The sequence below is a fragment of the Phyllostomus hastatus genome, unplaced genomic scaffold (genome assembly GCF_019186645.2).
Source record: "Phyllostomus hastatus isolate PE091 unplaced genomic scaffold, TTU_PhHast_1.1 phas_contig_1, whole genome shotgun sequence".
Lineage (NCBI taxonomy): Eukaryota > Metazoa > Chordata > Mammalia > Chiroptera > Phyllostomidae > Phyllostomus > Phyllostomus hastatus.
The window spans coordinates 30,546,237-30,560,108 of NW_025333498.1; the positions used below are offsets into that span (position 1 = coordinate 30,546,237).

The following is a 13,872-nucleotide window of genomic DNA, read 5'->3' on the forward strand; positions in this document are numbered from 1 at the left end:
GGGAGAGCATCAATGGTGATGGGTCTGTATGAGAGAGATCGCACCTCCTCCAGTCTGAGGCTTGTTATAAGGGGTCCCAGACAAAGGTAGCATGGGTGTAGGTTGCACAAACCTATATGTGTGGCCCGGAGCTACATTACCTCAGTGTGTATGTGCAATAAGAAGCAGTCACAGGACACAAAGCTGCTCCCAAAAGGAGATAAGGAGGGAGAGTTAACAATCCATTCCCAAAATAATACACATTCCTCCTGGCCAGTGGCCCTCTGACCCCACTTGTGCACAACTGTAAGACTTTTCTAGTAATACCAAATTCTTTAAGTTTTAAATCTTACTCTTTTGTCTGATTCTCACTCAACTGTCGAGATTTTTTTAGCTTGAGTTTTATAACATCTGATTGTGAACTCATTTTTAGTGATGTTGGTTTCTCATCTGGGTATTCCTGAATAATGTGGAGTCACATTTAGGTTCCACACTCACATTTGGTGCAAAGCCTGGGGTTTGCGGGGAACCACCCTTTGAGTGGCATGCAGCAATCTTCCAGGTGACACGTTCAAACGTGTCACCTGGAAAACACACAAAGCCTCATTCTTGGTCCCCTGCCCAAGACCCTAAAGTTTTGGGGCTCTGACGGTCCCAGGCCTCCTGCAGAGATAGCTTAAAATGTTTCTGGTTCTGGCTCTGGCTCTTAAGTTCCTTTCTTAGTTCTTATGCCTGGCGACCTTCCTTTCTCTTTTGCCATTTCTAGGTAATGACTTGTATTCCTAGGACTTTATCAGTAGAATTTCTACATTAGTTTAGTTAGCTAAATTGACAGAATAAAAGTCCTAACCGAATTTTGTAAATGTTCAACTAATTCTTCTATTAGTGTAAAATTATATATTTTTACAATGTTGATCCACACTTTTTAGAAATATTTAACACAGTATTATTGAACTTATGAATTGCTCTTTTTGATGCTACACATACAGCTTTCAAAAATACTGAATATAATTAAAATTAATTTCTGATAATTTGTAACCTCTTTGTCAAATTATTTCACTATTAGAGAATTAGAAATTTTTTATTTACAATTTTACAATTGTCTTATAACTTTTCTTCCTGTAAACAACTGGTTGTATATTTAAAAATAATCACATAATTTGAAATTTGTATTCTTAAAGTTTAATTGATCTTATTTGTATACTTTAAGACTTACTAAGACTAACCAATGCAGAATTGGAGGTTCAGAGATAGAAAATTTCATGAGAACACAACTTATAAGCCTATTATTTTTAAATTCATAGCAATAATTAGGTAGAAAAGATAAACTACAGACAGCATTCTCTCCACTGAGAATTGTTCTGGCCATGGGTAACAGAAGACACTGAGAAGCAGAGTAATTACACTGTTAGAAATAACTGAGAGGCAAGTTACTGTGGGGACACGCCTACTTTGGAGTAAACAAACCAAGCTTTAAAATGCAAGTGACAGGAGTGTTTTATGGTAGGCTTTACTGGAATATATAATTACTACGAAAGAAATCCAAAGATAGGATAAGCCGGGATATCACCATTTGGAGCTTGTGGCAGTAATTTTTATAGCAATGATGTTTTAAAATGGTATAAAAGTCTATTTAAATATGATTAAATGTGGGTTTTCTATTCCATTAATATACTGGTTTTAAATTTACTATCTTTAAATATAATAAATTATTTCATACAGTAATTATTTCCTAGGGTAGTTTTTAAAAAATTAAAGGTAAATTGAAGGCATTTTCAAAAGCTAACTAAATGTTATCATTTACAAATATTTCCTAGTTTAAAAAAATCAATACCAGGTTTTCAAGCTAGTTAGATTTACCAAATAATTAGAAATTGTGGAAAACATCCATTAATTGTATTTATACATGAGAAAACAAATTTCTAAATGTAGCATACTAGCTTCTGCTATAGAAGCTTACTAATGCCATATAAAGCCTATCAAGCACAGGGCTGAAGTATAATCAATACCGTAAGAGGCTTCTCAAAATGAGAATAAATTGACATTTTTGGTGTCAAATTCAGGAAGGCAAGTTAATAGTGACAACACTAACAGAATCATTTGTTGCATCCAGAACAACTTAATAAGGCATGCATCTTGAAGGTGTGTAAAAAGCAAGAGCCATTGGCCTTGTACCTGGTGCTGGCGATGCTTGGTGATTCTGCTCCAAGCCTACATCTTTCTAGCTGACTGGCAACAATCTGCCTTTCCACTTCCAGTTCTCGGGTGAGTCGTTGAAACTGAAGCTCCTGTGATTCAAGGAAATAAAAGGCATATAAGGTGTCAAGTTGTGCTGCTCAGGCAGACATATGAATTAAAGTATGTCACAGGAAATGTAGGAACATACCATAACAACACCATAGTATGGCTTCACAAAATTAGCGTTTTTAATGGAATCATGAGCCTAATAACCTACTGATTTGTAGGTTTTTCAAATGTAAAGGCACTAGAACATAAGCCTTTGTTTGGAACTGAAAACAAGTAGATACCTGTCTTTCTTTTCCTTTTTTTTTGGTGCTAACTGAGGTTTTCCAACAGAACTTCTGCTACAGTGCTGCATGACACCCTGGGGTTGCAGTCATTACTTATATGTCTACAGTAGAGGCACAGCAACCAGTACAAGCTATTCATACTCAATAGCTAATTTTTATGTTCCTCATACTGTATATGTTAGCAAAGAATTAAAAAACATAATTTTCCATAATGAGAATCACTTTAGCATGTTTGATAAAGGCCTTTTTAATTGCTAAGGGGAAAAAATCACTCCAGTCCCACAGAAAAAATCTTGCAATATAAGCAACAAACTTTTTCTATTGCCACAAATATATTCATGTGTCACTGTATGAAGGGGAGGAAAAAAAGGTCTGAGCAACAGGAGCAAATTTAAAATTGTATTCAAAAGCTGAAAACATTGTTCAAGGAAGTTATATTCTTCGTTCTATGCTGTATCATGAGGGCAAGGAAAGTTCTATTATAGAAGAAAATATTATAACTTTCTTTGGTATTTATCTCACTGTTACCTTGACAGTATTTTAATCAATAGAAAGTATGCCATGCCCTAAAACATATACAGATCAAATCAAGTATACAGCAAAGGCTTTAAAGCCACAAACAACATCTCCAGTAACAACTCAAGCTCCTCTGTGCCACATTATTTCCTTACAACTACTCTACTCAAAGCAAATGCTGAATTTACAAGGTGTTTAATCGGACAATGACTTCAAGCTCAAAATACCAGGCACACGAAGCATAAGCCTAGAAACTAATCAGAAATAAAATTACCTGAAATATTTCCCTTTTACAATTTTTTCTATTTTTAAAATACATTTTATTGATTATGCTATTACAATTGTCCCATTCCCACCCTCCTTTATTCCCCTCCACCCTGCACCCCATCGCACCCACATTCCATGCTCTTAGTTCGTATTTATGAGTCGTTCTTTAGCTTCTACATTTCCTATATTATTCTTAACCTCCCCCTGTCTATTTTGTACCTAACGTTTATGCTTCTTTTTCCCTGTACCTTTTCCTCCACTTTCCCCCTTCCTCACTCAAAACCCCCCATGTGATCTCCATTTCTATGATTCTGTTCTTGTTCTAGTTGTTTGCTTGGTTGTTGATACTTGTGAGTTTATTGTCATTTTACTGTTCATATTTTGATCTTCTTTTTCTTAGATAAGTCCCTTTAACATTTCATATAATAAGGGCTTGATGATGATGAACTCCTTACACTGGACCTTATCTGGGAAGCACTTTATCTGCTCTTCCATTCTAAATGACAGCTTTGCTGGATAGAGCAATCTTGGATGTACTTCCTTGCCTTTCATGACTTCACATACTTCTTTCCAGCTTTCTTCTTGCCTGTAAGGTTTCTTTTGAGAAATCAGTGGACAGTCTTATGGGAACTCCTTTGTGGATAACGGTTTCCTTTTCTTTTGTTGCCTTTAAGATTCTCTCCTTATCTTTAATCTTGGGTAATGTAATTATGATGTGCTTTGGTGTGTGCTTCTTGGGGCCCAACTTCTTTGGGACTCTCTGGGATCCCTGGACTTCCTGGAAATGTATTTCCTTTGCCAGATTAGGGAAGTTCTCCTTCATTATGTTTTCAAATAAGTTGTCAATTTCTTGCTCATCTTCCTTTCCTTCTGGCACTCCTAGGATTCAGATGTTGGACTGTTTAAAGTTGTCCTGAAGGTTCCCAAGCGTCTCCTGACTTTTTTTTTTTTTGAATTCTTGTTTCTTCATTCTTTCCTGGTTGAAAGTTCATTTCTTCCTTCTGTTCCAAATTGTTGAATTGAATGTTTGAATTCTTCCTTCCTGTCACTGCTGATTCCCTGTACATTTTCCTTTATTTCACTTTTCATAGCTTTCACTCTTTCCTCTACTTTGCGACCATACCCAACCAGTTGTGTGAGCATCCTGATTACCAGTGTTTTGAACTGTGCATCTGACAGGCTGCCTATCTCTTCATCACTTAGTTGTATTTTTTCTGGAGCTTTTTTCATTTGGGCCATCTTTTTGTCTTGGCACACCTGTTACATAAGTAAGGGGCTGAGCCTTAGGTGTTTGATAGGGCACAGCAACCCACATTGCTGCGTTGTGGCACTGTATGTGGGGGAGGGGTCTGAGAGAGAACAATGCTGCCTGCTCAGCTCTGCTTGTTTTCACTCACTTCTCCTGTTACCCACAAGCAAATTGGGCCCTTCTGGTGCTGATCCCATGTGGGTAGGTTTGTGTACATTCTAGGACCCTTTGGGTCTCTCCAACGAACTCTCCTGTGAGGCTGGGAGTTTCTCTAGCAGGCTCAACACCCACAGGATTTTTCAGTAAGATGTTTTGGGTTTTATTTCCCCACGCTGGAACCCTGGGTTGCTCCATCTCTCTCGCTCCCCAGTTGTTCCTCCTGGTTTAGCTGCACACAAATGTGGGACCACTTGGTCCACCAGCTGCTGCCTCCAGCCATCATTTTGCCATAAGTCCTCTGCACCCACCTACCCATCTCCGCTCTTCCTACAGGTCAGGATGAATGTTTCTTCTTTAACTTCTTGGTTGTCAGACTTCCATATACTCTGATTTTCTGGCATTTCTGGTTATTTTTTGTTTTTAAATTTGTTGCTGCCCTTCTTTTGGTTGTGTGAGGAAGCACAGTGTATCTACCTATGCCTCCATCTTGACCAGAACTGTGGTTATTTCTACCTGAAATATTATTTATGACAATATATAGTATTTGCCATGCAAAAATAAAAACTTATTGAAAAGCAAATTAACTCCCTTTGGAATTAGGCAAACATGCAGTTACTTGACAGCCGTGGCTTTGCAAATTCTATAAACTGTTCCCAGAATTATTATTAAGAAACAGTTCCTGAACTCCTTAATTGCTTTCTGATGAGAATCCTTTTCTAATGAGCCATTGGTGTGGGCACATAGGGTATGACCTGAATGAATAATAGTTGGCTCCATAATGCTGTACAACATGATCATAGTAGATAAGCAGGACATTGTCTACCTTTACCTAACAATTCCTAGACTAGTGGTTCTTAATAAATGTAGTAAAATCTAGAAAAGACAAGATAGATAATAAGTATACAATATTCAGTATCTGGTTAAGGTAATAAATTATAAGGATACTCTTATTTCACACTTATTCTTTCTTTGCCCTCAAAACAGTATCATTGTGTGTGTGTGTGAAGCTCCTATTCTTTTAATTATTATACTCAATTGTTTATTATACACTTTTGTCAGAAGACTGGCTGCTTGTATCAAGATAGTACAGGAAAGGATGATCCATGAATCCTGAAGTATTCCTTGAGATATCCCATTACCTTTTTCTTCTGAGTTCAGTGGCTCCTAGAGATTAAGGGTTGGAGTGTTTTCTACTTTTGGGATTGCCAAAAGTTACCAGGGTAGGATTAAGGTATGTTCTGTCAACTCAGGACATAAAAAAAACCCACTTTAGTAGATTTTTTTTTACCATATTTGTGGCTGCCTAAGGTCTTTGAGCATCCTTTCAAGAAAATAGTTGGAAAATTTCCTGCTTTAAAAAGGAGGAAGTTGAGACATATTCTCCACATAATTCCATCCTTCAGAAATAAAGACAGTGACTTTGGCTTTGCCAAGATGCCAGACTGATTCAGGTGCTGAAACCAAGACTCTGACATCAGAAAAGACACAAAGCTCATTTTCTTTCTCTTCCATTTCCTTACTGCACACCCTGAAACAGGTCTCAAAGTCACATTCCTAAAAAGTAAATCACCTCCACTCAAACTCTGTTTATGTTGGTGGCAGTGTTAGTGGTTTCTTTATCTGACCAATTCTGTGGCACAGATTTGGACACTGTTCCAGGAAGCTTACTATCAAGGCTGTTTTCTGGTCCTTGCAACAAATCTGGGAATTCATTAATAACCATTTAATAAATACCTTTCTCTGTACAATTAACCATGTCAGTCTCTGTTTCTTGCAATGAGAATCCCTGGCTGATACCACTTACAGTTACTGAGTTGCTAGGAGAGCCTATGTATCTATAACGTAGCTAAAATTTTTAATTTAAAACTTGGGTAATTTCTTTAAATATTCATATGGATTGAGTAAACTCCATAGTCTTTTCCTATGGGTCATGGAGCACGTAATATTGAATACCAGAGTGCCTACTTTTATCAAAACCATTTTACCCTTTATTTGTTAACACTTTTCACAAGTAGGATGTCATTAAAGCCCCAAAAGGAGAATATCAGGAACCTATGAACCATGGAATTTGTTAAGATCACCTAATACTTGTGAATACCTATATATAACTAAAATACATAAATGTTTTATTGCAAAATTATTAATATTACCCTTACAGAATATAAACTGGGACACATATGTGACTGGGACCAAGATGGGTAAGTACTTAATAATTCTGTTTCTACTGGGATCATAGACTAATGAGGAAGACATTATTGATTTCCAAACTAATACTCAATAGGATGTTTATGCAGATACCATCTATAAACTTAGTGTTTTTTAAATATATTTTATTGATTGTGCTATTACAGTTGTCCCATTTCCCCCCCTTCATCCCCCTCCACACTGAACACCCTTTCCCACCCACATTCCCTCCCTTTAGGTCATGTCCATGTGTCACAAGTTCTTTAGCTTCTACATTTCCCATACTATTCTTGTCTTCTCCCTATTTTCTACCTACCATTTATGCTACTTATTCTCTGTACTCCCCCTCCCCACTCCCCTGTTGCTAACCCTCCATGTGATCTCCATTTCTGTGGCTCTGTTCCTGTTCTAGTTGTTTGCTTAGTTTGTTTTTGGTTTTGGTGTGGTTGTTAATAATTGTGAGTTTGCTGTCATTTTACTATACATGGTTTTTATCTTCTTTTTCTTAGATAAGTCCCTTTAACATTTTATATAATAAGGGCTTGGTGATGATGAACTCCTTTAACTTGACCTTATCTGAGAAGTGCTTTATCTGCCCTTCTATTCTAAATGAAAGCTTTGCTGGATAGAGCAATCTTGGATGTAGGTCCTTGCCTTTTATGGCTTGGAATATTTTTTTCCAGCCCCTTCTTGCCTGCAAGGTCTCTTTTGAGAAATCAGCTGACAGTCTCATAGGAACTCCTTTGTAGGTGACTGTCTCCTTTTCTCTTGCTGCTTCTGGGATTCTCTCCTTCATTTTAATCTTGGGTAATGTAATGATGATGTGCCTTGGCGAGTTCCTCCTTGGGTCCAACTTCTTTGGGACACTCTGAGCTTCCTGGACTTCCTGGAAGTCTATTTCCTTTGCCAGATTGGGGAAGTTCTCCTTTATTATTTGTTCAAATAACTTTTCCACTTGTTGCTCTTCCTCTTCCCCTTCTGGTACCCCTATAATTTGGATGTTGGAACATGTAAAGATGCCCTGGAGGTTCCTAAGCCTCTCCTCATTTTTTTGAATTTTTGTTTCTTCATTCTTTTCTGTTTGGTTGTTTCTTTCTTCCTTCTGGTCCACTCCTCTGATTTGAGTCCCAGTTTTCATCCCATCACTATTGGTTCACTGTGCATTTTCCTTCATTTCACTTTTCATAGCCTTCATTTTTTCAATCTAATTCGCGACCAAATTCAACAAATTCTGTGAGCATTGATCGCCAGAGCATTGAGTGCTTTGAACTGTGCATCTGATAGGTTGGCTATGTCTTGGTCGCTTAGTTGTATTTGCTGTGGAGCCTGATCTGTTCTTCTGTTTGGGCCATTTTTTTTTTTTTTGTCATGTCGTGCCTGTTACGTTTGAGGGGCGGAGCCTTAGGTGTTCACCAGGGCAGGGCAGCCCAGTTGCTGGGTTGTGACGCTGTAAGTAGGGGCAGGGTCCGAGAGGGAACAATGGCACTTGCTCTGCTCTTGGTTGGATTTCAGTCCCTTCCACTGCTTCCACCAAGCAAACTGGGCCTTTATGGTGCTAATTCCCATGTGGGTGGGCTTGTGCACATTCTGGGACCCTGTGGGTTTCTCCACCAAACTCTCCTGTGAGGCTGGGAGTCTCTCCCTGCACCTCAATCCCCACAGGTGTCCCCAGTCGGTGCCCCAAGGCTCTATTTCCCAGCGCTGGGACCCTGGGTTGCATGGTCTGTCTCACTCCCCAGTTTCCCCTGGTTTATCTGCGTGTGAATGTGGAATCACCCAGTCAGCCAGCCTCCTTGCACACAGTGCCTCACTTCACAATCGCTACCTCGATGGGCCTTCCTGTTGCCCCCCTGCGCCTAGGGTCTGCTGGCTGCAGTCTTGTGTGTCCGGGATGTGTTATGCACCCGGTGCCACAGCTGTTTGTGCTGCAACCTGTCTCCACCCAGCTGCCTGACTCCGCCCTTCCTACGGGTCTGGATGAATGTGTCTATTTTATCTCCTTGGTTGTCCAACTCCACCAAACAGTTTAATTGTCTGTCAGTTCTGGTTATTTTGTTTTTAAATTATTTTTGTCCTTATTTTGGTTGCTCAAGGAGGCACAGTGTGTCTACCTATGCTTTCATCTTGGCCAAAAGTCTCTAACTTAAAATGTTTCTATATTTTATCTTCTAAACTTAGATTATGAAGGCTGATCCCTAAATTAGTACCCCCAACTGGGCATCTGGATTATAAGGAGATCTTGTAGCAAAGAAAATAATGTAAAAAGCATGGACCAACAATTTAGAATATGACAATTTCCTCTTAAATTCGGTGACACAAGACCATAAACAAACTTTGAAAAAGTCAAGGCTACTAATATGCTATAAAAATGGAATCAGTCTACATTTGTTTGAAAACTTTCATTTTTACTTCATATATTTCATGTAAATATATTGTTATCCCTGACTGGTGGGGTTCCATTACTTGGGTGTCATATTACAAAGCGAAAGGTTGCTGGTTCGATTCCTGGGTTGCGGATTCAGTCTCTGGTTGGGCATGTATGAGAGGCAACTGATGGATGTTTCTCTCTCACATAGATTTTCTCTCCCTCTCTCCCTCCCTTCTCCTCTCTCTAAAAATAATTTAATGAAATATTTAAATATATTGTTAAGTATCCTCTGAGAGTCAGAAGAAAGCTGCACTTTTATGACCTTTGTATGGCCTTAAATGGTGAACAGAGAGCTGCACTGCCCAAGAAAGCCCAAAGAAGGATGTGATGCCCCAGCTCTCAGCTACCCTAGATGTGCCTCAGCTGCAAAGGTACAACCTTGACCAAGGGTACACCTTTTCAAGTAAGTTGCATCCAGCCACCGACTGGAGTGGGAATATAAAGGCTGGGCACAGACTTGCAGGACAGCTTCCCTTGGGCTTGGCTGCCTGTGTAGTCAGTCCCAGGACTTCTTCCCTGGCCAATCCTGCTTTTTGTTTCCCTCTCCATCTGGATTAGAACCCAACCTAAGATAGTACTGTAGTTTGTTTGTTTTTTTGACTTCCTTACATAGTAATAGAAATTTTCATTCCTAATTTTTTAAAAAATATTCTGAGATACTTCAATGTACAGAAAAGTATAGACAGTAACACAATAAGTTTTGGAGAACTTGATCCAGCTACAGCAAATCTTAATACTTTGCTACATTTGCTTCACGTGTTTTAAGAAATAAAATATTAGAGATACAATGAAATCCTTTGGTTTCTTTCTCTAATCCTATTCCTTTCTCTCCCTTCCTTTCCAGAAGAAACCATATTATTACTACTCCACATTAACAGATTCATAAATGATACATAGAATTGCTTTGCATGTTCATATAGTTTATATATAGCCTTTGAAGGTTGCTTTCATTCCAATGTGATTTTGAGATTTATCAATATCGGTGCACATAGATCTACTTCATTTTTTTCATTGCTCAACAGTATTCTGTTGTACAACTATAGCACAATGTATTTACATGTTTTCACCATGATGAATCCTTTGGTTATTTCCAATTTTGTGCAAATAATAAGCATTCTTGTATAAACTATCTTGTGCTCATGTGCCAGACTACTCCAGAGTAGAGATTCAAAAGTCGAAATGCTGGGTTGAAGACTATGCACACCTGCCACTTTACTTGATAATGACTACTTTCCAAAGTAGTTGTCCCAATTTACATGCCAGTCAGTAGTGTGTGAGGGTTCTCATTTCTCCACATTCTCACTGACATTGATTTGTACTCTGGGGCTAAAATTGCTTTTTTTCTTTTTGTGGGGGGGGATTAAATATGATAGGCACGGGATGCTATCTTGCATTCACTTTACTTTGTATTTCCCTGATAGCTAACATCTTTTCATATGTTTATTGGCCATTTAGGTTTTTGAATCTCATAGATGTGAACTCTCAGGAAAAGACTTTTCATACAGCCAGCCCCCGGGCTTGTCCTCTCCATTAAAACTGGTTTCTCATCACTTTTGTGCTACCACTGCAGATTTCTAAGGTTTTAGCTTTGGGCAAGGGGTCTTCCAGGAGACTCCCCACCTGGGGCAGCCATCCTGAATGGGCAAATAGCAGGCTCAGGATCATCTAGGTGTGGCAGATACTTTCAGGGTGAAAGCCAGGTGTACTGCTTACTTAGCTTAGGATTCTTTCATTTCGGTTTTGGTTTCTTTAAATTCCTTTCTTTATTTCCAGCTCTAGCCTTGCTTTTAAAAAGACAATTTAAATATTTTATTCAGCATATTTCTTTTTTTTCTCAGGGGAAAGATTGGTTAGGATAATGTGTAGACTCCCATTTCTGGCAGATGCCATTCAAGTACAACTGTCCAGCACTCCTGTTTAATTACCTCACATTATTCTAATTCACTAATTTGGGACTAGCTACAATAGTTGCTACCGCTGTGATGACAACAATTAAGAAATAGCAGTGGGCACTCCTATCAGGCCCTTAGAGGCAACACCTTCAACTTCCTGTCTCCACATTCACACTAACCCTCCCTTCTCTTCCAGGCTTAGTTCAGGGGAGTGTGGTCCCCTTGCTAAAGCTAGCCTTTCCACGCCCCCAGGGTCTAGCTTCCTTTTCTTGAATCTTCAGTATTTCCTCTCAGTTTCGTGAGTCTCAAATTCTTCTCATGAGAAAACACGTCTATATATCAGGACTCCTCAATCTCTGTTTCCTTCCCCTTTGATCTATACTACCTTTTACTAACTATTTGTCTTTGATTCCTTTTCAAGACAGTATTATTTCAGGCATGAAAATCATTAAAATCGTGATTTCTAATGCTTTATATAATCTTCCTAATACAAATTAAAATACATAGTAATATTTAAAAATTGTTCATCTGTGCACAAAAAAATCATTTCACATCAACATGCCTTTCCATGCCTATGTATCTCAGCAGGAAAATACTGAGTACGGATTAACTGAAAGAGGGAAACTGACATTGTCATTATGTGATGGATATTTTTAGTAGTTAAGAAAGTATTTTTATTTCAATCATTGTTGCTTAAAAATCTCCCCACCCCAATTTTACTTTTCTGTCTTAGTACACAGACAGAAAGAGTTTTACATCACTAAAAGATCAACTGTAATGATGTCAGATTTTTAAGGTGCACAGCCTTACGAAGTATATGTCCTAGTTTCAGGTATATCATAGCATCCCTCCCCCGCACTTCCCACATCCAAAAGATGAATAAAATATGGTCGTAATCATAGCTTTGAGGCTCTTAAACCAGGTATAGGAAACAGTTTAAAAAATGAATATTCAAGAGCTAATAAGAAATTTCCCCCAAACACTCCTAAATACCATTCTCTAATCTAGGCTAGCACTAAAATTGAAGTAGCCATATTTTCAAACTGCACTTGAACTTCCCAGGCTTAGGATAACCAGTCAGCAATGTAAAGGTAGGAGATCAAATGTCCTGACTTTCTATCAAAGTTTACTTAATAATTGACAAATTGTTATTACTCTACTTGGTAGTCTCTAAATCACTCACAATTAATTTTTAAAATGGTAGACATATGATGTATATCCTTTGTACTGGCTAGTTTCCTTTGTTAAGAAGAAATTCAAAGTAAAAAAGACTTGAAAAACTAACACTGCCTTTCTCAAAGTGTTTTTTCAGAACACCGGTGTCCCTCTGTCCCACAGGTATTCCCTTAAAGGAAGAAGTTTCAGGTAAAGTAGGTTTGGGAAATGCTGCCCAGACGATTCCAAATTATGAACTTTCACTAGGACATTTAAAAGTTCTAATGTCTACCAGTAGGACATTAACTTGCAATCCTTTAATCTAGCAATTCTTTTACTTATGTAAACTAAGCATGCCTTTTCTTTTTCAAGAAACAATAATGTCTTACAGGACAAAACTTACGCAATACTGGAAAATAAAGCTCATTTAATATATTTATGGATGGTTAAGCTAAGGGATACTATAATGTACTTTACATTTAATTTATTTTTAATACATTGAAAAAAAATTTTAATCACTTTGTCCAGACTGAATATTTACAAAGGGTAGAGGACTACAAAGCGTTGAACTTCAAGTGGAAGTCTAACTGCTGACCTCACACCACCCCCAGGATATCAAGGGTACACATTATTAAGACAACTCTGCTGCTTTAGTTGCCCTACACTATGCCCATTGCTTCTTACATTTAGATTTTGTCTAAGATAAAAGAAAAATACAAGATCCAACTATCAGTCTGAATTTTTTGTTACACTAGCTAACATTCTAATAGAAGGTGAATAATTTTAAGAGCTTTACTGTTTTATACCACTGCTAAACTACACAGAATTATAGCTGGTTCTAGCTTTATCTATCCTTCAGTTTTAATGAATCAGAAAAACAGAGCAAACCTTGCTAGATGCTCTAAATGTGTATTTTAAAGCTCAGGCTCTTATCTGCAACTGTGTCACCAAAGCTCTTTAATTAGAAATCAAAATAAAGGAAGAGAGGTTTACATTAAAATATAAAAGGAAAGCTTTTTGCTTAGAGCCAAGTGCAGAACAGCAAGGTAAACAGGTAAAAGCCTAAGCTTTTCCTACAGCACTATGGATGGCTTTTGAAAATACTGTCTACTTGATAGTAACCCAGTAACATTAGCTCTTCAGTGCCTCTAAACACTGAACCAGTCAACCTCTGACCATCACCTTTCATGTACACTGGTGATGTCCAAATTCACTATTTCTAATCAGACTCAAACCCCATGTTTTCAATGGCTGTCTTCTAAATAACTCCACTGAGCCACAACCTCCTACGTTTTCTGTTTCTCCACTGCAGTGGTTCTAAGGTACGGACATCATCTGGGAACTTCCTAGAATCAGCCACTTGCATTTGCACAAGTCTTCCAGGAAGTTCTCATTCACACAACACTCCCAGAATCCCAGTCCTAATGGAACTACCACTCCTCTTTGACTCAGGCTCACACTGCAAGGGTTTCCACCCTGTCATCATTTTCTTTCTTTCTCTTATCCCCCATT

General features: G+C 38.2%; 1 protein-coding gene across 14 annotated transcripts in view; it reads right to left on the bottom strand.

The window, feature by feature from the left end:
* PKP4 (plakophilin 4) overlaps positions 1 to 13,872 on the bottom strand; it is a 254,638-nt gene that overhangs the window by 109,970 nt on the left and 130,796 nt on the right. For 13 of the 14 annotated variants that reach the window (XM_045840318.1, XM_045840234.1, XM_045839468.1 and 10 more), the window contains exon 3: positions 2,155 to 2,267. The exons of the other annotated variant lie outside the window; for it this stretch is intronic. In XM_045840318.1, the coding sequence (XP_045696274.1) occupies positions 2,155 to 2,267 (113 nt within the window). The remainder of the gene's footprint in view (positions 1 to 2,154; positions 2,268 to 13,872) is intronic. 14 annotated transcript variants of the gene reach the window in all.